Raw genomic sequence first — 26,198 nt, forward strand, 5'->3', positions numbered from 1 at the left:
AGAACCTGGGTCACCTGAGTGGCTCAGTTGATTGAGCACCTGACTTTGGCTTTGGTTGTGATCTCATGGTCCTGGAATGGAGCCCTGCATCTGGCAAGTGGCTTCTAGTTCAATGGGGAGTCTGCTTCTCCCTTTCTAACGGCCCCTCCCCCATACCTCATGCTCTCATGCACTCTCTCCACATAAATGAATAAAATCTTTAGAAAATATATATATATATTTATTTATATATACATAAATTAGAACACAAGATATGCCAAAAAGAGATAAATAGGCATCCCTAAACAAGAATCCTGCAGTAACAAAACAAAAATAGCTGAGCATACAAACCCCTGACCCCAAGCCATCTCTACAAGTAAACTTCATTGCAGTTTTTGCTGAGGTGGCATAATTTCCACTTCCTTAAAGTGTAATGAATTTCCTTTGTGAAGTAAGTTGGTACCCAAAGTAAACATTTTGAGAAATTTCAGAGAAACTGCAAAAATCCCTAATGTTATTCAATTCTTTACTCATGGACCAAAGCAAAATGATGATTAAGTATGAGGCATTCACAGACAATCCTGTGAAATAGACAATTTTCAGGGAAAGGTAAAATCAGACTTTCATGCTGATTGAACACATGTTAAAATTTTTATTTTACTCATACAAGGGAACCAGGCAGAAATTATAAGCAGTTCAAAAGAAAAGTCAAAACAGCACAGATTTATTTATGTGGGTAAACGAAATGTCAAAATGAATTGCAAATGGGACTGTTTTTCCAACAGGAGGGTGGGAGTAGGATGGGGAAGAAATCACATCACTACTAGATGGGAACGTATATATTACCTACAATTTATTTAAAGAATTGCAATATGGCTCAAAGACAATGACAATGAGCAGGGCTAGAATCTGATAATCCAAAAGATATGTTGTAGATGGTGAATAATTTTCTACTGAACTAAAGAAACATGTTCTACCATACATGACTCTACCAGTGCAAAATTCACAGGGTTAATTGAGGCAGAAATTCAATCACTCCTGAAAAGGCACGGATAACAAAAGGTTGGCTTGAGTCTATTTCAGAGCTGCTCAATTTGGAGTGACCCTGTGAAAATAGCTGGAACTATCTAAGTACTACAGATTCGTATGTGTCACTTAAAAGGCCTAAAAGGGCTACATTTCAAACTCTAGGTCCATAAAACAGAGTCCATCCCCACCCTTCCACCCCACAGTGGCAATACCTACCCCCTCAGTTTACAATTTACCTTTTAGGTTTTAGGCCCTAGGATTTCCTTCAGCAATATTTAATGAAGCACCTCTATACGTGGGGCCTTGCTCTCTCTGCTATGGATTCAGAGATGACAAAACTTGCTTCCTCAGATGATATACCCACACCTCTATGTTTCAGACTCGTGTGGCAAAGAAGTTGATGGCAGGTATACGCATCCTGAAATCCCTAGGCTGGGAAAGTGCTGCAGAGGCTGCCTGGCATTACAATGTCAGGTTTTCATTTCTCTGACTCTGTGGGTAGAACTGTTTGTTTCCTGGTTCTGAAGCAAGCAGCATATAAAGGATGGGTCAAATGAAAGCCCTTCAGATTAGCAGGACAAAATTGAGAGGAGCTGGTACTACCTGTGGTGGGAGAGTGAGGGACAAAGGTCATAAAAGCTTTGTTTCTGCAAAAGCCCAATCCACCAAAGACCACCAAAGACAAAGTCTTATGTGGGCAAAATCATATGTAATAACCCAAGTCCATGAGGAAGGGTACCCCAAAGGAAATATTTGCTGCTGTCCAAGAGGGAAGAGAAATGCATCTTTTGTAAAAATTGGATTCCTAATGAAGGATTCTGAGAAGGGTCCCATTTCTGTATTGGGTGCTATTTCTGAGGGAAGATTAGGAGAAGCAGCCATTAACTAGGGATTCAGTGCTACCATGATGTGAGGGAAGATTACCAGTTGGGTGTCTCTGGTAATAGATAGGAATAGCAAACGGATCAAGAGATATCATTGGTAAGAAAGCAGTAGTCACTCAAAGACGGGGTCACTGGGCATTGAAGACTTCTCAGAAACACATTGTGAGTGCTTTGAAGAGAGCAACCTGAATTCTCATGCCTACTAACTCACAGTTCCTTCCCCATGGTGGCAATTCCAAAGGGCCATGTTAGCTTTATTACCTAAGCAGGGCTGTTGAAAGAATCCTAAAGAACAGGGAGTTCATAAAATGTTGTTGGCTGTTCATTTGCAGAATGGCAACTACATCCTCTGAGAAATTACAAAACAACAACAAAAATAACATTTCAGATTCCACTGCAAAACATCATCCTCAAGTATCTCTACAATTGTTGTGATTTTGTAAGTAAATTGGACTTTTTTTTTTTTCCGGAGACTTTGAATTTCTCTGAAGGTGGTAAGTAGAGGCAGCATGGGGACTTAGTGATGGCTGAAGGAGATAAATCTCACATACACAAGGCAAGCAGCTCTACCTGTGCTCAGTCTTAACTGTCACTGACCTGAAAGTCTGGACACCTGTCTGGAGGTTAGTTTGAACTACAGAGAAAACACTAACATCATAACACTATGGCTACAGATTTGCTCTAGGATCCAAAATGTACAATAAAGTATTCCGAGACCTACCCACTGACCCCAAGTAGAGGATTGGATGTGTTAGTCAGAGAAAAGACTGAAAGTTTGGGATAAGCCTATTGGATCTGGGTCTTCTGGGACTACCAAAAACTGTATTCTAAGGTAGCCTGAAGTGAGATGACATGAAATGGCATGCCCAAGATTCTTCCAGTCCCCTGCCTCCTTAAGATATGAAGACGCTTGAACTAGAGGCACCTTCTTGCAGTCCCTTGACTCTGTTGCAGTCCCACATTCCAGCTCTCCTCCCAACCTAGCTTGCTCTTCACCAATAGTTTACCTCATAGTAGCTCAAAGGTCCTTTCCATCTTTTTGCATCTGGGCTTAGAAATAGAAACTGAACAAACACCAAAGATATCAAGTCATGTTTTGTAGGGTAAGGCTTATGAGGGACAGAAATTTTCATAGACAATTTATGTTCCTGTCTCTGAATATGTATCATCCAAACCCAGCCTGAGGAATAGTATATTTGATATAGAAAAACAATACCTATAAAGTTACTATAATACATATGAAAATAGCCCAGTGTCACCTATGGTATTACTATAATAAAGACAGTTACTAATATACAGATAGCATGTACAATGTGCTAGACATTGTTATAAGCATTTATGTGTATTAACTCATTTAAACCTCACAACCACCTTGTAAAGTGGATACCATTATTGTTCCTTTTGGCAGATGAGAAAGTTGAGGAATATAATATAATTTCTACCAATATATGACATACCTTTTAATGAAAGAGTAGAAAATTCCTACCAACAGGCCATACCTCATGCTTGGGGTATGGTCACATTGATTTTAGAGTCTATTTGTTTCCTGAGGCTACATTTAACCAATTACTTTCCTCAAGAGTGACTAGAGATGCACTATTAGAAATGAAAGCCCCAAAATGGAAGGTGAAGGGCAACTGTGAAAGGCACTGTCTAATAACAGACCAGAAAAAAGACTGAAATTTCCATCCAAAGAAGAATGAATGAACTGAAGTGTAACTAAGGAATGGAATATCATACACATGGACAAATCTCACAAAAATAATGTTGAATGGAAAAAAATCAAGTTGCAGAATATATGATAATGTTTATATATAATGTAAAATGGTACAAACTAGTGCCAAATGGTGCTTAGGGATACATGTACTGCTAACCCTTGAACCACATGAGAATTAGTCATACTGACTCCTTGCACAGTAGGAAATTTGTGTATTAACTTCTGACTCCCTGAAAACTACTAATAGCTTAATCTTGAATGGAAGCCTTACTAATAACATGAATAGTCTATTAGCACATTTTTTATGTTATACATATTATACACTGTATTTTTATAATAAAGTAAGCTAGAGAAAATGTTAATAAAATTGTAAGAGAAAATACGTTTAGAGTACTGTACTGCAAAAACTGTGTGTATAAGTGGACCCATGCAGTTCAAATCCATATTGTTTAAGGGTCAACTGTTTTAAAGGTATAAAGAGATATATGGTAACAAACATTTAATTAAATGCTCTTCTGTGTCAGACATTATGCCATTATAAGTATTATCTCATATTTGGAGTACTCAAGAATTACAGAAGTACTTATCAAAGTTTCTAATGTTATGAATTAGATATGGGAAGGTATAGTAGGGTTGCTAAGTCTGTATTTTATTAAAAACAAAGTAAAATAGGGGTGCCTGGGTGCCTCAGTTGGTTAAGTGTCTGACTCTTGGTTTTGGCTCAACTCATGATCTCATGGCAAATACAAATATTTGCCTTTGTATCAGTTTCCCCTCTTCCTTTTCAAAAACAGATCTCACTGTGTTACCTGTAAAGCAGACACTGAATTACATGCTCTCTCAGGAACCACTGCATTTAGGTTGGCAGTTCTTGGTTTTAACACAACTGTCCCCACTGACTCCTTGCAATTGATAGAAACCACAATAAGATGCTATGCTAAACAAGGGACAAGAAAACAGTAGGATATGAAAATTTCTACAACACTATAGATTATTTCTCTGTGAAGCAGCTCACATGGCCAAACAAGAGTATGAAAGAGAAGACACCACATTTCTAAGTGCTGTCATTCATTCACCTTGGATCCGAGTGAGAGGATTGGGCAGTTTTATAATTTCAGAGAAGAGAAAATGATGGTAAAAGATGCATAGAACTGAGATGGAACTAGTAAATTCACTCTAAGATAAAAGTGAGGGAGATTCAGGGGCACCTGAGTGGCTCAGTCAGTTAAGCATCTGCCTTCCACTCAGGTCATGATCCTGGGGTCCTTGGATCAAGCCCCACATTGAGTCAGGCTCCCTACTCAGCGGGGAGTCTGCTTCTCCCTCTGCCTCCCCCTGCTTGTGCTCTCTCTCACTCTCTCTCTCAAATAAATAAATAAAATCTTTTTTTTTAATGAGGGAGATTTAAAATTCAAAATTCACAAGAAACAGAGTTGACAGAAAGAAGTGATAGACATGATGCAAGACAGCCAGCATATGTAGATAGGCTAGTGTCCTGGTAAACCAGATGTGTGGCCACAGGGAACCTCTGCAAAGCCTCAACTCACAGAAAAACGGTCAGACTGAGACAACCTGCTCCTCCCTTCTCCTGCACTGCCCTTTAGCATGCTACAGAAGCTTAGTAACCTGGTTTGACAGCTAACACCTGGGGTTCCAAGACACCTCAGGTTGTTTGGGCCTAAGAAGTCAGAAGACTTGTAAATTTCTGTAATTCTAGTGCTCGTTTTGGCAACACATATATAAATAAATTTCTGCAATTCTAGCAGATGCTTTTGTCATATTCACATCTGAAGTCAGAAAGAATCTTTATATCATTATGTAGACTTTTATGGAAAAATCATTAATTCAACAATACACCATGTTGTCAATTGCTTTTTATAATGACAGCACCACTGAGGAAATAATATTTTAAAACTTATTTTACAGACTGGAAGAAGGCTTACTAACCCTATGGACTGAGATTGCATTATTCCCAGGACTAGGCGCAGTGGCCTCAAAACAGAACTGCTGTAACTTTAACAGAGAAGGAGTTAGGGCCATGCTAAGGCAGCAAATTTGAAAAGTTGGCAAAGATTTCTTTGAGCGCTCCTTTCTGGCAACAAAATATTATACTTGGTCATGATTTTTTTCGGGAAGGTTAGTTATGTCACTACAATTTGTATTTTTGTGGGTTTTTTTATTTTATATTTTTGTATTTTGTGTTTTTTAGAGCAATATTGACATTGGGTGCCTGGGTGGCTCAGTTGATTAAGTATCTGCCTTTGGCTCAGGTCCTGATCCTAGGGTCCTGGGATCGAGTCCCACATCAGGCTCCTTGTTCAGTGGAGGGCCTGCTTCTCCTTCTCCCTCTGCCTCTCCTCCTGTTTGTGCTCTTTTGTTCTTTCACTTTGACAAATAATTAAATAAAATCTAAAAAAAAATTAATTGATACATATATCCTTCTCAGCAGACTCTCTTGTCAAGGAATGCTCTTGTTTATTTAACTCCCTTTTCTAATGAACCCATATGAATGAATAAAAGTCTAAAATAGTGCAGTAAAATATATCTTCAATCAACTTGCCACAAGTCTACATGAGAAACTTACCAGAAACATAAAATCTGGATCAAATGAAAGACAGCTACAGAAAACACTTCGCATGTTGACCACAGTGCAGAGGTCTGAATATAGATGAAAGGCAAGAAAAGGCCTGAAAACAACCCTTTTTTGGAATGATGAAAACAGAAGGAAATACATAGGGAGTTCCCCATTTTGGTAATTCCATCATACTCTTTATATTGGAAATTTCAAGTATAGACAAAGGCAAAGAAAATAACGTAATAAACCACATGTGTTCATTACTCAGATTTTTAACAATATTCAACTATAAATGAAGCAGGAAGAACAGATTTGGAGATTCTCCGGGACTCTGGTGGTAGATCAGTCCCCTACATAAAATTACCTCAGCTTCTATATTTTTATTTATACAAACAACCAAAAAAAACCCCACTGCTAAAGCCATTGGGTTTCCTTCACTCATGAAGAATCCTACATGGTATGAGATGAAGCAGGGCAAAGAATATTGGGCAATAATGAGCTGAGATTTAGGTCTGCAGTTTCAGTTGAAAGTCAATTGAGATAATTTAATAACCATCCAACCAAAAGTTTGGGGGGCAAGGGGATTTCACAGTCACTCACTTGCCAACATGAAACTTGCTCTCCTCAAAGCAAGGAAAAGGATAAACTCTGAGCTAGCCTCACAGTTCTAATCAAGGGAGCACATACAGCCCTCTGGCAGATGGTATTGCAAATTTGGCAAATGCTAAGAGAGAGCTTTACCCGAATTAAAATTACCAGCTGCCAACTGCTCCTTTTGTCAGCTCACTCCAGATACCACTGCCACCTCCCACGCTCAAAAAACACAAGATCTAACAGAGATTACAAACCACCAATTCAGGCACTAAATTTAAAATGAAAAGTATCCAGGGAAGCAAAGAAAGAAGTTGAGTGGTATCCTCCAATATTTTTTCTAAGGCAAAATAATGACACAGATAGAACCTCTACTCAAAAGATATGTAAAAAGACAATCTAGCCTTTGATCTCTGTAAATACACTGTGTCAAACAAAAAGGACATAGGCATTAGAAGTGAAGTTCAAATACAGAATATATATAGAAATAAAAAAAAAAAACAAAAAAAAACCAAAAACAAAAAACAGAAGAAGACATTTGCAAAAGTGTCTTTGTATTCTCAAAAGAATAAGAAGCGATCAATGAAGAGAGTACTGAAGATCTGAAGATGGAAGATATAACAACATGGGGAAAAAGCTATGATGGTGATATCTTTTTCTTATTCTCAAAGTTCCTTCATCTAGCTCCAAGTCATCCTGACAGTAAGTATTCTTTTTCTCTTTCTGGAACTCAGAAGGTTCTGGATTCAGGTAGTCCTTTATTGTAAAGTTTTATTTTTTCCTTGACTAGTTTTTCTGTTCTTCTTGTTCTCTTTTTCTTCTTCAGTTAGACAAATTAGAAATCTTTTGGACTCTATGGCCTATATTCCATATCTATAATCTTTTTATGGAGATTTAGAAGAAAAACAAAAACAAAAAAAAATTTATCATAGATATGAAACTAAGGAAGCACTAAGGAATAGATCTAAGATGAAAAAGAAGAGTATCAGTAACTTTGAGGACAGGCTTGAGAAATGGTGAAAATGGAATGGAAGACTAAAATGGAAATAATTTAGTATAAACAAACAAATAAATACAATCTGAATCCAGGTAGAAAGATCTTATGTTCTACAAAGGAGGGGAAAATGAATTACTCTCACTCTTCTCCACAAAACATTAGATTCCAAAGGAAAATAGACCATTTGCATAAAAAGCCAAGGGGAAAGTCTATTGTAATAGAATTTCATAACCAGCCAAGATATCATTTTTAAGATTTAAATAATGGGAAGAAAAGACTCAATATTTGTAGCACTCACATACTCTCTAAAAAAATAAAAACCCATTTAAATAAATAAGGCATTTCACTTTTTCTTTAACTGAAGTTCATTTTCTATTAAATTTCTTCAGTATTTTCCTAGTGATTTTTTTTTTCTATTCCAAGATTCTCCTGCATTCCTAATTCACAAAAAAAAACTTGTTGCTTTAAGCTTCTAGTTTTGGGGCATTTTGTTACACAGCAATAGGTAACTATTAATTACAATTGTGTAGCCCCAAATTAGGTATTTCCACTCTGCTTGCACCTTTCCTAAGTATTAATTTACTATATCTAGTCCCCTTGGATTTTCACTAATGTTTTGAATTGATTTCGATAAATTGCATGGTTTGAGCATTTTAATTTCATTAGTGAGCCTTTCTGTTCCGTGACCTCTAACGTGGAGGCTACTGTTATATCAAGGCAATTTCCCATGGCAACAGACTTAGTATCAATGGTGGCTGTCACAATTCTCACAAAGTCTCTTTCCCTATTCGGGGCATTAAGGATGTGTAAATAGTTTTCTTGAAGGTGCTCAGCTGGTTTGCTAGGAGGGATCTGGCATTTTTACATAGAGCAAATATGTTGAAGAAGCTTTGGAAATAATTTGAAGAGTAAGGTGAATTTCCAAAGAAAATTAGAACTCCATGCTGAACATAAGCAGAAATTGCTATCAGTGCCAGTCACAAGCTGATCTGTGAGCATTTCTTGATCTACAGATTGACCCTTGACCCCTTTTCTCAGACTGACTCTAGGTATAACTGCAGCCGGCCCCTCATTTTGTGTTTCTTCTGACCTCTAGCCACGGTCACAGACTGAAGCTTAACATTGTAACCTGTTTCATAGGTACAGGGTATCAGGGGTTGTGGTTGTGTTAACATTGCCTAGTCCCATTTCTGGGCAGCTACAACTCAGTTAGGGTGAAGGTTACTCAGCTGGTATAGAGGTGGAAAAGAACAATTCAGAAAATAAACAGTGTTCAGATGGCATTTATGGGAAAAAAATAAGTCACTAACCTTGTCAACAAGTGGTTATCGAAGATTTACTAAGTGCCAGGTTCTACTCCAGGTGATATGAAAATTAAAACAATGACTAAGACTCAGTTCTTGCCAAAAACCTTTGAAACACATTTACTCATGAGTGACAGAATCACAATTTTTTCTCACAAAGAGAGCATGGTGGAAAGATGACACCATGAGTCAGATGCGAGTAAGAATGCTGATGACTATGCTGGCAGGTGGATAGTAAGTTTTGTGTGAGGCCCCTACCATGTCATGTACTAGAGGAAAATTTTACTTCTTATATAAAAATTAATGTTTGGGTTTTTTTAGAGCTTCCATAAAAAATAACCACATGTTTGGCATCTTAAAACAATACCTTTATCATTTCACAGTTCTGTGGCTGAGAGTCCAGGCATAGCATGGCTCAACTGTTTCTAAGATTTTTTATTTTTTTATTTTTATTTATTTATTTTTTTTTAAAAGGAGATCCCATTTTTTTCTATTTATTTATTTATAAAAAACATTTTTTAAAATTTATTTATCTGACAGACCGAGATCACAAGTAGGCAGAGAAGCAGGCAGAGAGAGAGAGCGAGAGCAGGAAGCAGGCTCCCTGCCAAGCAGAGAGTCCGATGCAGGGTTCGATCCCAGGACTCTCGGATCATGACCTGAGCTGAAGGCAGAGGCTTTAACCCACTGAGCCACCCACGTGCCCCTAAGATTTTTTTTTAAATGTATTTATTTGAGAGAGAGAGAGAAAGAGAGAAAGAGCTAGAGAGAGCACAAGGGGGGTGAAGGAGAGAGGGAAAAGCAGACTCCTCATGATCAGGGAGCCAGATGGGGGACTGTGGGATCATGACCTGTGCTGAAGGCAGACCCACCCAGTCACCCTCAGCTGAGGTTTCACAAGGCTGAAACCAACACGGCAGTAGGGCTGTAATCATTTTCTTGAGGCTGTGGGATGAATCTGCTTCCCAGTTCATTCAACTTGTTGGTGGTATTCAGTTCCTTGTGGTGTGGGATTGAGGTCCCTGTTGTCTTGCTGGGTGTCAGCTAGGGGCTATTTTCAGATTCTAGAGAGTAACTACATTCCTTCGTTCATGTCCCTCTTCCATTTTCAAAGACAGCAGTGATCAGTAAAGTTCTTCTCACCCTTGAGGTCTCTCCGTCCTCCCCTCCTGCCTAATCTCTCCTGACATCCACTGCATCTCTCTGACTTTTCTGCCTCCTCCTTTTAAGTGTGTATGTGATTAAATTATGCCCACCCAGATAATCCAAGATTATATTCTTATTTTAAAGTTAGCTTCTCAGTAGCTTTAATTATATATGCTAAGTTCTTTATCACAATACCTAGCTTAGTGTCTGAATAACCAGGGGTAGAAATATTGATGGTGGGGTGGGGAACATCTTTAAAAATTTGCCAACTCTCAACAGAGCTCCTGCACGGAAAAGAATGCTGATTTGTTCCTTAAATACAAAAACCATAAATCACAGATTCTCCCAGGGCTGGCAACTTGCAGAAAATGGGGTGAAATGATGCGAACTCTTAATCCCTTATAAATGTAAAAACTAGAAGATTTTGCTGTTTAAATGTCAGTTCTATTTGGAGCCAGCAATCACAGATGTCAACAATGTGGTTTAAAAAAATCAATACATTCCTGGAGTGATGATCAGTTAGAAGGGTTATAAATTGCATGTATGGCTTACGAGAAATGGATAGGGAGACTTGCCCAGTATATTGACTATTTTGTCTTTGAAATGTAGCCATCAATTATAAAGGCCTCTTATGCAGAAGAAACCAGATTTATGACTGTTTGGAGAAGGAAGGGTATAAGCCTTTACTGAGCTTTGACTTGGGGCCAAAAATTGATTAATCATTATTATAATCATGTCTTTTTGCTTTATGTGTCAGCAGAGTAAGTGTCTGTACCTTTCTGTGTTTTCCCCCAGGGCAGAGCCAAAAGGAGGTGAGGAGGTAAGGGAGGCCCAGCAGGCTTAACTAGCCAAGACTTGCCGTGAGGCTGCTCATTTCAGGAGGGCAGGCTGCCATGGGAATTTTTATTATAGATGGAAGAAATGAAAGTGCTCATCACTTTGGTCATTGGGAAAACACTTCTTGATTTTTCAGGTTTATATTTTTTCCTATTTGGATAATATGCAGCAGGTCTTCATTAGGGTGAACAGATAGCTTGTTAACTTCTCTTTTATAAGATTTACTTGGGAACACATGCCATGGTTTTATAAATCATGGAAACCTGGGTACAGGATCTTCTCTTTAGAGCCTTAAACAAAATGAAGATATTTTATTTTAAAATACAATTAACTTATTTAATAATTCAAAATGTTTTGGTTTGCCTGTTTGTTTTCATTATTAAACAGGGCAATCAATGCCTCTAGCCACCTTCATTCTAGAGTGAGAGTTGGATCAGTGCTGGGGAAGGCAGCAGTGGTCCTGGGGGAGGGACAGCACTGCAGAAACTGGAGCTGATAACTACTGTCTAGGAAACTGGCTAGAAAGTGGGGAATTTCCTGAGAAACTCTAAGGCTAAAAGTAACCATGTCTAAAAAAGTGAATATCACCTCTACAAAAGTGAAACAGTAATCTTATTTTCATTTTTGAGGAGGAGTACTTTCCCACCATTGAAAAAACTAGGTACATATATATATATACACATATGTGCATGTGTAAAACATGTGTATATACACACATACACGTGTGTGTACATGAGTGTGTGAGAAGTTTTGCTCCTACTTCTGACCCATCTTCTTGGATTCATACCATTATCCCTTGTATTTGAAGGGAGCTATCTTTATTACTATCTTCTTTATCCTCTAAGAGTTTTTCCACGCATATAAAAGCAAGTATTAATATATTGTCTTATCTCCTTTTTATACAAAATACAAATTTTATATAAATACTCTGGTCTGTGTCTTTTTGCACTTTGATAATCATACCTTAGGAATTTTTCTCATCAGCACATAAACAGCTTCTATATATATATTTTTTATAGCTACACAGTATGAGTCCTTAGTTCCTCATCTGCATTTCAGAAAAATGAAATAAAACTTTAAATTGCTCAGTATTTCACTCCTAGATATTTTCTAAGAATAGAGTGTACATAGATGTACTACAGGACATGTGATGTTCCTAGCAGCACTATTCTTAAAGCCGAACAGTGAAAATTACCCGAATGTCAATCAACAGAGGAAAAGATAAATAAATTGCAGTATATCCATGTAATGAAAGACTACACAGAAATTAGAATGAACAATCTACAATTACACAAAATAATTCGAATGTATCTCACAAACACAAAGCTGATTGAGAGGAGTCAGACACTAGACAGTACATAGTTTATGATTCCATTTATGACAAGAATATAGAGAAGCCAAACTCATTTACATATTTGAAGCCAGGACTCTGTGAAAGAAAGCAGGGGTGGACCTCTTGGTATGCTGGTAATTACTATTTTCTGATCTGGGCTCTGGGTGCACCGATTTATTCAGTTACTGAAAACTCATTAAACTATGCATTTACCATTTGTGAAATATATATATATGTGTATATATGTATATGTGTGTGTGTGTATATATATATATACACACACACAGATATATGGAAATATATATACACTTTGATAAAAAGTTTAAAGAAAAAGGAAGAAGAGGAAAAAGAGCATTAAAAACCAAGTATTTTGGGGGCACCTGGGCAGTTCAGTTGATTAAGCCCCCGACTCTTGGTTTTATGTCAGGTCATGATCTCAGGGGTCTGGGATCAAGCCCGGCATGTAAGTCTACACCCAGCATGGAGTCTGTTTGTCCCTCTCCCTCTGTTCCTTCCCCGCTCTCTCTCTCATAAATAAATAAAATGTTAAACACACACACACACACACACACACACACACACAGTATGTTATCACTCCCTTGATAATTGTATTGGTTTTTTATTATTGCCTGAGCAGATTACCACAAACTTAGATTCTTTAAATAGCACAAATTTATTATCTGCTACTCTGTAGTTTCTGCAACACAGGCTCTGGTTCTCTGCTCCAGGTCTCACAAGGCTAAAATCCAAGTGTCTTCCTTTGTGGAGGCTCTAGGGGAGAATATATTTTCAAACTCAGTCAGGCTGTTGGCAGAATTCACTTCCTTGCATCTGTCAGTCTAAATTCTCCATTTCTTTGTTGGCTTTAGGTCTCTCTTAATCCTTAAGGACATCTGTATTCCTTTTGTCCCCTCCACCTTAAACCAACAATGGTGCATATAGTCCTTCTCTGTGACTTTCCTTTCTATCACATCCCTCTTCCTCTTCTCTTCTGGCTTCTTCTCTTCCAGCCAGAGATGGTCATCTAGTTTTAATGTCTCACGTAATTATATTGGGTTCACCAAGAAAATACATGATAGTCTCCCCTTCTCCATGTCCATAATGTTAATTACATTTGTAAAGTCCTTTTTGTCATGTAACCAAATGTATGCAACCTAATGTAGTGCCATGTAACTCTGGCACTCATAGGGATGGACATCTTTCAGGGACCACTATTCTGTCCAATCCAGTGATGCAACCTCACCCTGTCTGAGCTAACAGGAAGTGAAGATATTTCAAAACTTATGGTCTTTTTATACCATTTAACGTGATTTTTCAAACATACTGCTGCAGAATGTTAATGTGGTGGGTAAAGAGGTGCTGTCCTAGTGTCTCCTGGGAGTGTCATGTAATGTACAATTACCATATTACCTTTTAATCAAAAAATTGTAAATTCTGAAACACATCTGATTCAGAGACTGTGAACTGGTCTTTCCTTGAATAGAGGCACTGTAGTTTATTCTGCTCTCCTGATATATGCATTTTGATTATTTCTATTCTTCTCCTCTTATTACTAGTAACAACAACCAAAAAGCCTTGTACATAGTTAAGTAACAAAAAGCCTTGAACATAGTTAATTTTACATTGTATGTAAATGTATTTGCATAATAAATATCAAGAAGTAAAACTTTAAGATCAAAGGATATATGCATTTTTAAATTTTTGATATACATGGCCAAATTGTCCTATGAAAAGGGAGACATCACTTTAATTTATCTTCCTTCACTTCACGTATGAGGTTTCTGCTTGCTCACAGTTCTGCTCATATAGTTTATAATTAAACTTGTAGATCTTTGCTATTAAGATAGATTCAATACAGTTTTACTTTAATTAATGGACTTTTTGAGAAGTTTTAATTTTACAGAAGAGCTAAGCAGAACATACAGAGTTCCTATATGATTCAGTGAAGTTTTAATTTATAAATATTTTATTCTCTGAGCACACTTTTAATAGACTGATATACTGTAGTATGAAGAAAACCGTAATTTCTTTACTGTGAAATATTTGTTTATATTCTCCACAATTTTTATTGAATTGTTGATATTTTTAAATTGATTTATAGAAAATCATTTTATATTGGGTATGTTTTTGGTCTAAGTTAAAAACGGTTGTTCCCAGATTTGTCTTTTGACTGCTTACTTTACTAGATATTTTTCACTAGAGAAGTGTGTCACTTTTATTTAAAATGTTATTGATATATCTCTCTATAGTTTATTGGTTTTTATCATACTAAGAATTGCTTTTGTAGATTGCTTATATACAGGAATTAGGAATCCAAGTTCCAATTCTGGGCATATACTTTATCAAATACAACATACAAAAGTTAGCTACATTACAGTTAGGGCATTCATGCATGCAATACTACATGCATTAATATATTAAGGTTTTGTGATTTGCATATTCATAAACCCTATAGCAAGATGGATGAGAATAGCAAGGGAAACAGGTTCACTAATTATACATAGGGCCAACATATGAGGCTTCATTAAGTATTAAAGTCCTGAACACAGATGGTATTTGTTTACATTATAGGCATATAACTATCACCATGCTCTTCACTTAAAGAATGAGTCTTTGGGGGCGCCTGGGTGGTTCAGTTGTTGGGTGTCTGCCTTCAGCTCGGGTCGTGATCCCAGGGTCCTGGGATCAAGCCCTGCATTGGGCTCCCTGCTCCTCAGAAAGCCTGCTTCTCCCTCTCCCACTCCCTCTGCTTGTGTTCCCTCTCTCACTGTGTCTCTTTCTGTCAAATAAATAAATGAAATCTTAAAAAACAACAACAACAACAACAAAATAAGAATGAGTCTTCCTCAGAATGCAGGGACCTTGCTTAGATAAGATTTTTTGTTCCAGGTATAATCTTTAATCCTTTCCTAAGTAGCCAGCATGGAGAGACTAAAAGCACCCATAACAGGAAAGTGAAATTGAGAGGAATGTATATTTCTGAGCTGTCTTATTTTTATGAAGCTTATGAAAATGTTAGAGAATCAGCAAGTATCTTAAGACAGGAGAAGGAAAAGAATGGAAGAAAGTATTGGGGTAGAATTAACAGTGTCAGAAGAGAGGAATAAAAGAACAGAAGACGAGGAAAAATTCTGAAGGATCAGCAAATTTTAGATTTGGTGGAAGGAGGAAAAGGGGGAATAAAATCTAGAGGATTTGACAGATATTTTTTAAAAGGGGGGCTCCTGGGTGGCTCAGTTGGTTAAGTGACTGCCTTCAGCTCATGTCATGATCCTGGAGTCCGGGGATTGAGTCCTACATCAGCCTCCCTGCTGGGCAGGGGATCTGCTTCTCCCTCTGACCCTCCCCCTTCTCATGCTCTCGCTCTCTCTCATCCTCTCTCAAATAAATAAAAATATTTTTAAAAAAGTTAGAAAGGGAGGAAAATCTTGAAACCTGGAATGACTGGAACTTGAGATTGACATTAAATGTGCATGTAGCCCTGGAACTTGGACCAAGACTCCAGTCTTGTACATGGGACTGACTTAGGATATGTACGTTGCATCTGGACTATAGATATAGACCATAAATCTGTACTAAGTATGGACACTGGAAGTGGACATTGGACCTTATACCTGCACTTTCCGTAATTTCAAACTTAGACTTTAGACCAAGTCCTGGATCTCACATATTGGACCTTAATGTAAACCTATCACCTATACTTGGACATTGGAATGGGATATAAGACCTAAAACTTGGATCTGAATTTGTCTAGAACATTGAATCTGACCTTAATCATGCCCCATGGTCATGGGCTTGGGTGTTCTCCCCTGACATTGACCTAGACATCTCATCTTAGACTTGGAACTTAGTCTGGACCTGGACATAGAACTAGGACCTGAACTTCAGTTCAAAACACAGATGTGAAGTTGTATTTTAGAACTTTACCATGATCTTAGAAATTTACCTTGACTTAGACATTGAATCTGTAAATCAGAAATGAATTTGATCTATATCTTAGACTTGGTACTAGAGGTGGATCTTGAATCTGGACAAGATTCAGAGTGGAAATATACCTAGGAATGAAACCTTGGACATGGTCTTTATCCTTATATAGATAAGGACTTTGGACCAACCTTTGTACTTAGACCTAGATTTTACCTTGGTCATAGATGCTGACTGTTGACCTCTGATCTGGAATTGGATTTTGGACAGAGAACCTGGATCTGCATATTATAGTTTCTTGAATAAAACCTTCAGTTGGAATTTTTATTTTTTTTGAACAGGCAATAAGTTACTTTGGATAAAAGTGTCTGAGACTGACCTTCTTATACTGCTTTTTTTTCATAAATGATTCTTTGATTCATCTTAATTTGCTCTAATCATATGAAAAAAGTATGTTAGAAATGAATGTTTTTCTGAGCTCTTTTGGTTAGTCTGGTGTCACTACTAAACATCTATTTCTTAGTTCCAATTGGAAAAAATTTATGAAAATAAGTGCCCTTCGGAATCATATCAACTTGCTAACTGTCTGCTAAGATCAGATTACACCACTCCTGTTTTATCCTCTCAAAATCCTTATACTTCTTCTTCAGGCTCTTACCATATTATAATTCAATAATTATATTATTGTTTGATTCATTTCTTTCTAATTTTGTATATACCGGCTGTCAGCAAACTATACTCAGTGGTCCAAATCTGGTTCACTGCCTGTTTTTATATGGCCTATAAGCTAATTTTTTTTATATTTTTAAATGTTTAGAAAATAACCAAAAATAAATATTTTGATATTGTAATAATGTTGTATAGTGGACAGATGGTAACTACACTTATCATGGTGAGCAAGGAGTAATGTATAGAACTTTTGAATCAATATGTTGCACACCTGAAACCAATAATATTTTATATTAACTATATTTCAGTAAGAAAGAATATTTTGTGACATATAAAAGTGATATGAAATTCAGATTTCACTGTTCATAATTAATGTTCAACTAGAATACAAGTATGTCTATCATTTGCATATTGTTTTAGGCTGCTTTCATACTACAATGGCAGAATTGAGAGCAGTATGGCCCACAGAGCCCAAATTATTTACTATCTGGCTCTTTACAAAAGTTTAGGGACTCTTGTCCTACACAGCAAAGATGAAGACCATGTTTGTCATTATTAAGACTGTATTCAGATTTTAGAGATTTTATATATTTATTTATATTTATTTAAAATATTTTATTGGGGCACCTGGGTGGCTCAGTGAGTTAAAGCCTCTGCCTTTGGCTCAGGTCGTGATCCTAAGGTCCTGGGATCTGGCCCCGAGTCGGGCTTTCTGCTCAGCGGGGAGCCTGCTTCTTCCTCTCTCTCTGCCTGCTTCTCTGCCTACTTGTGATCTCCGGCTGTCAAATAAATAAATAAATAACCTTTAAAAAAATATTTTATTTATTTATTAGAGAGAGAGAGGGAGCACATGAGTGGGGAGTGGAGGGGCACAGGAGGAAGGACAAGTGGACTCCCTGCTGAGCAGGGAACCCCATGCTAGGCTTGATCTCAGAACCCTGGGATCATGACCTGAGGGGAACCAGATGCTCAACTCAACCTACTAAGGCACCCAGGCACCCCTATTTATTTATTTATTTTAAATATTTTATTTATTTAGTTTGAAAGAAAGAGGGAGCAATGAATGGAGGGAGGTGGGGAGGGGTAGAGGGAGAGGGAGAAGCAGGCTAGCAGGCTCCCCACTGAGCGGGGAACCCTGGGACCTTGACCTGAGCTGAAGCCAGATGCTTAACTGAGCCACCCAGACACCCCCAAAATTTAGAGATTTTAAAACATGACAAATTACACATCTTAAAATCAATTTAATGTGGTAAATCACCAATATAGGAAAGGATTCATACTTTTGAGATAGTTGGATAAGTAAATACTACACTGCAGTTAAAATCAAAGAATTAGAACTATTCATCTCAAAGTAAATTTTAAAACTTAAGGCTAAATGAACAAAAAAATTCTAGGAGGTTATATAAAATATGACACATGAATGTAAATCTAGAAAGATGACATAATACTATATAGAGTTGATCTATCTATACATAATAAATGCTCAAAAATGTAAATTGGAAGGATTAGAAAATTCCTAATGGAGAACTAAGAAGAAGCGAGAATTACAGAAGAAGTAACTGCTATGCTATTTCTCATTGCTTCTTCTGTCTGCTTTTTTATTGCTTAAAAAAAAAAAAGATGTGAAGATTAGAAGTTATATCATTGCTGTTCATTCTCGATGGTGAATACATAGATATATACTAAGTGTTTTCTCTTCAGTAAAAATAATTCATAGTAGGAAGAAAAGCAACACAGCTATGAAACCATTTATTTGCTGACAAAAGAAATATGTACTCTGGAAATGTATTTCAGATCTGTAGAGTTGCCATCAACAAACTGATTATAACTGATGGTAATCAGAAACATAATCTTAATTTTTTTCCAAATGAAGAATATTTTTGGGGACGCCTGGGTGGCTCAGTGGGTTAAGCCGCTGCCTTCGGCTCAGGTCATGATCTCAGGATCCTGGGATCGAGTCCCGCATCGGGCTCTCTGCTCAGTGGGGAGCCTGCTTCCCTCTCTCTCTCTCTCTCTCTCTGCCTGCCTCTGTCTACTGTGATCTCTCTCTGTCAAATAAATAAAATAAAATCTTTATTAAAAAAAAAGAATATTTTTGTATTATGACTAGTTTATCCTAAAAGAAAATAAATAACACACAATAGCCTTTATAAAATACACAATAAATATATTAGAAGAACTAACATGATATGCAACAGGGAACTGTTCTAAGACCAATGTGAGGCACTGAAACTAAATACAAATTGACAGTTTCCTAATAAAAAGTTTATTGTCCGCAATAACTGCACAGGTGATAAAATGTTACTGTTCATTATTTACATACGATTAACTAAGTACCAGCAGCTATCAGCTCTCCAGGGCTCTAATAACTTCCCTCATTGGCCTCAGGGACATTGAGGTTTGGCCGGCCTGCTCTGTTTCACAAAGTGTGTGGGACATCATTTTACTCCTTTCTCATTTGTTCTGACAGACTTAGGATAAGGTGAAAGGACCAAAGAAGCATCCCAGGTATTTGGTTAATATATCCCAATGGGCTGTGCTTTGGTGATAAATCTCCAATAAAATATGTTTTAAGGCTATTTTTGATATGAGCTCTGCTGAGGAACTCTTTCAGGAACTCTTCCCGTTCACCATCCTTGGAAGAAATATCCCAGATTCCTGCAAAGTGATCATTTCCCCCTTGTATTAATTCCAGGAATAACCATACTAAGGCATATCTGCAAATACTGTTGGACTTGGAAGTTGACAGGTATAAAAAGTAGAAGTTGGATATCATATCTTTTGGCAAAGAAAACTTCTTAAAGCTCAATCTTGGTTATTCCAAGAGTAAGTATTCCTCTCTCACCACCAAGAAGTGGTTTGTAAATAACCTAAAACCAGCTTTTTAAAGATAGCATTTAAGCAAATTTCTCAGTGTCTGATTAGTGGGGACTCTTACGAAGAACAATTACAAATAAAACAACTAATTTTTACTGAGTTTAGTGAGCTGTCATATGAAACAAAAGTCTTATATTAAAGTTAAGGATATTATAACCTTAAGGTTTATTATAAGTATAACATTATTTCAATTAAAATAGAAACAAAACTGAGTTTTAGTAACTTCTCATAGGAGGATCTGAGTTTAACTGCATTTTACCTAACAAGATTCAGGAAGACAGGAAATCAACTACAGCTTGAAAAGGAGAAGAGAAATTTTGGAGAGTGCCTATAATTCTACCTCTTACAGATAAATGAAGGACTCAAAGAGGTTTTCCATCTTCAAAACTATTGAAGCTCTGTTTTGAGAGGCAGAGTCTGATGATCACTCTTTTTATCTCTGAAGATATTAATTTTTTCTGCTTGGACACAGAAAATCAATTACTGCATTGCTTTTCCTTGTTTTTATTTGTTAACTGTTTACATATCCAAGTGTTAAATGATTACTTACAAAACTTTAATATTTTATTTGAGTTTGTAAAATTTTTTTTAATATATATTTTATATAGGATCAACATGAATATTGTTCTACATTATGCTATTTCTAGTGTATGGTAATGATGAGAAAAATACCTATATGTTATTATTGATAGTGAACATATAAGTTAAACTATAACTTTCTATCCGGAAAATTTTAAACATATAAAAAATGGAAAGAATAGTATAAGCTCTTACATCTTACACTTAGATTCAGTAATTGTTACCAGGTTGTAATTTATTTGCTTTATTTCCTGTTCCTTGACTTCTCCCTCCACACACATTTTCTTGAATAATTTGAAAATAAGTTGTATATATCATGACATTTCATCTCTAAATACTTCACTATAAATATCAGAAGTATAAGAAAATTCACTAACAATAATACCATTATCACAAGAAAAAAATTTAAAATTCTGAGATTATCAAATATTAGCTCATATTCATATTTCACAGTTGTCCCTGAAGAGACTTACTTTATTAATCAAGACCCAATTAAAACTTACTCATTTGATAAGGTTGCTTTATCTCTCTAGGTTATATTAATCTAAAATGGATTCTTTGCTCCATTACACTGAGTTTTTCAAGAATCTGAGAACATATTCCTTTCTAGACTTTTAGCTATGGTTATTCACTTCTTCTCAAGTAATTCTTTTAATGTAGTAAGATTATTTCTCAATCATCTTAATCACCATATTTGCATGATATATTACTTTTTATACTTTTAAACTTAAATTTCCACTGAGCTCTCACTATAGTTATGGCTTTAGGTACATATTTATATACAAAAATATATACATATTTTGCGGCCTAATGCTTTCTTTTTCCTTTTTAACAAAAGAATCTGTTAGCTACATTTCTTACTAGATTATTTGTGAGTTCTACTGACTTCAGATTCTGAGGACATGAATTAATTATGAGCTTAACTGCGTGAGCTCATCACCAATCCCTACCATAGACACTTACACACAAGCTGGCCTAAAAACCTATTGTGAGAGTCAGGGTCTGTAGAAAATCCCAGGATAACTTTGTCCAGGACTGGCCAGACTAAACCTGAAACACACAGTATGAGCCACAGGTTTCTCGCTATTGCCAAAATTGCCAAGTCAGAAATAAACCTGACTGAGGAACTTTTCTCAGTATCTCTACATGACACAGGACCCACTCCCAGTAAGAATGTAACAGAAATAAATGTCTTTTCATATACAACCGAATGATAGTCTTGCAAGGGAGGCTGTTAGCAGCCCAGGGATGTGAGCATCTTGAGGTCGCACTTCTAACTCAGATGCAATATGGGAAGATGTCTACAGTTTCATCCAGTTCCTGCTCTGACCCTTCTTTAATCCTCATTTTTTTTTCCTTTGGTTCTGCATCATTTGACTCTAATCCTTCTTATGCTCTAATCTTTATTGCCTCTTATTCTATTCCATTGTAATTATCCATCCGGGAAGTTCCATCTCTCAGGAAACTAGCAAGGCAAGTTTAAGCATCTGATTTTCCATGGTATCTTGGCTCAACTATTGAATCCCCAGATGATTCTCAGTTTTCTTTGAAATTAGCCACCATGTTTAAGAGGCAACCCTGAAATGTCATCCCCACTCTTGCCTTTAGTTCCTTCTATGCTCTTACCTATGAGACCTGTGATACTTGTGATTGCCATACTTGCCTCTACCTATCATCCAAAATTATTTAATTTAATTACACAAGATAGAAAGAAATACATATGTTTGCCTATGGAAGGGAGTTCTTGAGATATCAACCATAGAATCACTCCATTAGGTGTTCCCCCTTTTTAATACTACAATTTGTGCCAACAGCCCTTAACACAGAAGAGGCAGGGAAAGAACAAACCTCATCTGTTCCTCAGGAAAGTGCTGACCTGCTAACAGGAAAGAAGAAAAATCTGCAGCAGTTCCCAGACTTTGCTGGGAAGAGACTCCTCCCTGTGGTGGCAATCTGCTTGAACCAAAGCCAAGTGCCTCCCATGACCCCTGTCCCCTCAACAACCCTGTTACTCATTTCAAGGGCCCCTCCTTGAAATCTTCTTATAAAAACCCAATCTTCTCTGACCTGACAAACCATTGCAAATCCCTGCAAGACAGGTGAGTAGAACCTGAGAGAAGATGAGACCTCATGGCAGGGGTTCTACTCTACATATTGGGAGAATTGCTGTCAGACACAGAGGAGCTCTGATCTCAGCACAGCCAGCTCAGGCGGTTATCATGGGGCAGGAGAGAGTACAGACTTTCCAGTTCTTTCCAGAGCTATACATGGGGACAGATGTCACTGGAATCAATTTGTTCCTAGGGGATTAAACAATGGGAAGACAAGGAGAAGGAGGGACATCTCTGCATGCCCTCTCTCCAATCATGCTTCTCTTAGTGATCTCTGATTGATTCCTTAGATCCCAGACATGATGCTGCCTCCCACAGCTCTCCACAGCATGTCCTGGATGCTGCTTTCCTGCCTCATGTTCCTGGCTCAGGTCCAAGGTGAGCTCTCACTGTTTCTAGGATGGGAGACTTGTGAATGCTCAGGGCCAAGAAGAAGAGGAAGACTCCCGTGGTAATAGTGGCATACATCCCCACACAAAGAAATTGCCTAGAATTTGTCTGTCATCGCTCCTTCCTTCAGGGTAACCGGGGGTGGCAGGCATCCCAGTGGTCCTCTAGCACTGTAAGGAGGTCACTTCCATTTTGCCCCAGCACTCTCAGTTAGGTTGATAGGTGAAAGCGGAAAAGTGTGAAGGGTCAGTAATGAGATACAGGGAAGGAGAATGAGGACCCAGTGCAAGAACGGTCAGCCTAGAGTGGAGGAGGGTTGGACTTAGAAGGAGAAGGATGAAAGAAAAGAAGATTCCTCATTTAGTGGGGTCAGTTCAAGATCCAGAAATCCTGAGAGTGTTGGCAGTGGAGAGAGGCAGTCAGGACTTTGGCATCACTTCCCCAAGCACTGGCCTCATACGTATTCCCCTGGGTCACCTCCCTACCCTGGTCCCCACTGTCCTATTTACTTCTAACTTCTCTTTGGTTTCCTTCCACCCTAGGTGAAGACTCCCAGAATGATGTGCCCGCTCCACGGATCAGCTGTCCCAAAGGCTCCAAGGTTTATGCCTCCCACTGCTATGCTTTCTTTATGACACCAAAACCCTGGGTGGATGCTGATGTGAGTACTTGGATTTTCAGTTAGGGGTTTTAAGGGAAAGTACATTAAAGACGTGTGTGTGTGGGGGGGGGGGCTTCAGTTCCATTTTCCAGAATTTCCTGAGCACAAGCTTGAGCACACACATCTTTTGCATATATACCCTTCTCCCCTGTCTCTGCTCTGCCCTCCACCCAGTGATGTCTCAGCCTCCCTCTGAGTCTCTCCCTTCCCCACACAGATGGCCTGCCAGAAGAGGCCCTCAGGACACCTTGTGTCTGTGCTCAGTGGGGCTGAGGCATCCTTTGTGGCCTCCCTGATCAAGAACAGTGCGAACACCTACTCAAATATCTGGATTGGGCTCCATGACCCCACAGAGGTATGAACTCATCTTCTCTTTGTAACTCTCAGGCTGCTATTACCCCCCAGGCCCACTCCCTGTCCTGTGTGCCTGTCCCTAAAGAGCCCTGGAGCTCAGAGATCATGAGGGGGAAAGGGAGGGCTTTGCATCAACTCAACAGCTGAGTTCTGTGCAAATCCCTTGTCTCCAGCTGAAGTTGATCTGCCTCCTGTCACACTTGTACACAATTTGCATGTGAGGCCTTATACTTCAGTTTACTGAACTTCACAGAGGCTGCATATTGTGTTGAGGGAATCCTATGTGAAGATAGGATCCATTTTTGTTCTACAGAGCAGACACTGTCTTTGGGTTTGAGGGGGTAACTACAAATGCACCACTAATTGCTGTTCAGTCAGGAACGTGTTACTCTGGGTGGTTCTGTAGGTCTTTGTCATTACTGGTTTGAGAATCTGCCAATAAGAGCAGAGAGTTAGGAAGAGTTTCCCAGAAGAGAGCTCTGGCTCCAGGGAAGCATTTAGATGAGAGAGCAAATTTGGTGATGCTGGGGATGGGTTCATGCCAGGAGAACTCTGATGGCCATTCAACCTCACCACACTCTATCATCTATAGGGCTATGAGCCCAATGCAGCTGGATGGGAGTGGAGTAGCGGTGATCTGCTGAATTACCTTGCCTGGGAGAGAGACCCCTCCACTATTTCAAACCCTGGCTATTGTGGGAGTGTGTCAAGTAACACAGGTAGGTAACAGAGGAGCTACTTCCTGCCCAGAATTTTCCATCCTCTTTTTCCCCATTTCTCGGCATGACCTTCAGAGGATCCTCCTGAACAAGAAATGTAGTATTGGTTTGTCTTCCCGCATCCCTTTTCATCTCTCCTTTCTTTGAGTCTCCTTCCTCTGGTGGATACTGGGGAGAATGAGAGAGAGGCTTTGGATCCTAGGCCAGAATCTGGGATGCCTCTCGCTTGGGTTCAAAAGCTCCACCAGCTACATCTACCTGAGCTCCTTTTTCTCTCTAGGATATCTGAGATGGAAAGATTACAGCTGCGCTACAAGGCTACCCTACATCTGCAAGTTCAAGGGCTAGGTCTGAAGAGATGTTGGGAGCCAGAGTTTTGCATGCAGCTCATCATGGACTTGGGACCAAGTGTAAAGTCTACCCCCGAAGAAAATATTCTCCTATACCTCTAAACTTGACCATCTCATGATGACCTTCCCTACTTCTCAGCCCCATTTCAAACTCCTTTGTGTTTTCCATAATTTAACTTCCAAATGGCAAAATTAAAAAATAAAGAGATTTAGTCTGTAATTGCCTCTCTTGTGTGCTTCTGACTCAAAGAAAAACTCTGAGGAGAAGGAAGTGGTTGGGGGGGGGGAGTTCTGTGGGTCTTCTTTTTGCACATTTTCACCCTAGTTTCTGGAAAATTAACTTAATTTGCATTGCTACCAGCATGTTAGTGATGGGGTGTTTCAATACTGTTCATGTAGGATTTGGGTTGTGCACATTGTGCACACATTTTGCTGTGCACAAACTCCTCCAGGTCTCTGATGGTATGATACAACCAGTCTAGAGGTTCAGATGATGTTTAGAACAGTTCTTCCTAAATTATCAGAGTGAAGGAAAATGAATAGGTTTCATTAATTTTTGAAAAATAGACTACACATAAATCTAAAAATTAAATTGATAATACAGATAACCAAAATGTAGACCAATTTTTTGTCAGTTTTGACAGACATATGAGTGATCTATCAAATTATTGTAACATTTTTGGGCAGAGGAGTCAAGATGGCAGAGGAGTAGCAGGCTAGGATGACATTAGGTAGCAGGAGGTCAGCTGATAGTTATCAAACCATTCCGAACACCTACAAATCCAACAGGAGATCGAAGAGAAGAGCAACAATTCTAGAAACAGAAAATCAACCACTTTCTGAAAGTGTTTTTTCTTCTAAAAATTTTGGGATACAGTTTCTTCTAATAGATCAAAAAATACCTGAAATCTAGCCTAGGGTTTGTTCTAGTCTCCATCCTGGGTAAATTCTCTCCACTTTCGTTTCTTTCTTTTCCAAACCAACTTATCTTATCAACTCTGTTTTTAGAATTTTTTTAAAATTTTCATCTTTATAGTCATATTCCATCCCTTCATTGTGTTTACCCTTATTCTATGTGTGTGTGTGTGTGTGTGTGTGTGTGTGTGTGTGTGTATATTTCTTTCTTTCTTTCACATTTTGGGAGGTAGTTTCTTCTGAGACCAAAATACTCC

The 26,198-nt window shown here is 38.1% G+C and overlaps 1 protein-coding gene across 2 annotated transcripts; it reads left to right on the forward strand.

Annotated features, from left to right (window-relative positions):
- Positions 1-7,321: 7,321 nt before the first annotated feature.
- LOC116881065 (lithostathine-like) lies at positions 7,322-25,157 on the forward strand. Of its 2 annotated transcripts, none has more exons than XM_032880596.1 (6): positions 7,322-7,477; positions 22,843-22,930; positions 23,485-23,603; positions 23,821-23,958; positions 24,550-24,676; positions 24,957-25,157. In XM_032880596.1, the coding sequence occupies exons 2-6, from the start codon at positions 22,852-22,854 to the stop codon at positions 25,022-25,024; spliced, it is 531 nt and encodes a 176-aa protein (XP_032736487.1). In that variant the 5' UTR covers positions 7,322-7,477; positions 22,843-22,851; the 3' UTR covers positions 25,025-25,157. The 2 variants fall into 2 exon arrangements, with proteins under 2 accessions (XP_032736487.1, XP_032736486.1); XM_032880595.1 differs by lacking the exon at positions 7,322-7,477 and adding an exon at positions 22,529-22,540.
- Positions 25,158-26,198: the final 1,041 nt, after the last annotated feature.

Source organism: Lontra canadensis, unplaced genomic scaffold (genome assembly GCF_010015895.1).
Source record: "Lontra canadensis isolate GAN:19392208 unplaced genomic scaffold, GSC_riverotter_1.0 scaffold71, whole genome shotgun sequence".
Classification (NCBI taxonomy): domain Eukaryota; kingdom Metazoa; phylum Chordata; class Mammalia; order Carnivora; family Mustelidae; genus Lontra; species Lontra canadensis.

Coding starts and splice junctions, on each gene's coding strand:
- LOC116881065 (XM_032880596.1), top strand. CDS start 22,852: ATGATGCTGCCTCCCACAGCTCTCCACAGCATGTCCTGGATGCTGCTT. Junction 23,604..23,820: donor AACCCTGGGTGGATGCTGAT/GTGAGTACTTGG, acceptor TTCCCCACACAG/ATGGCCTGCCAGAAGAGGCC. Junction 24,677..24,956: donor GAGTGTGTCAAGTAACACAG/GTAGGTAACAGA, acceptor TTTTCTCTCTAG/GATATCTGAGATGGAAAGAT.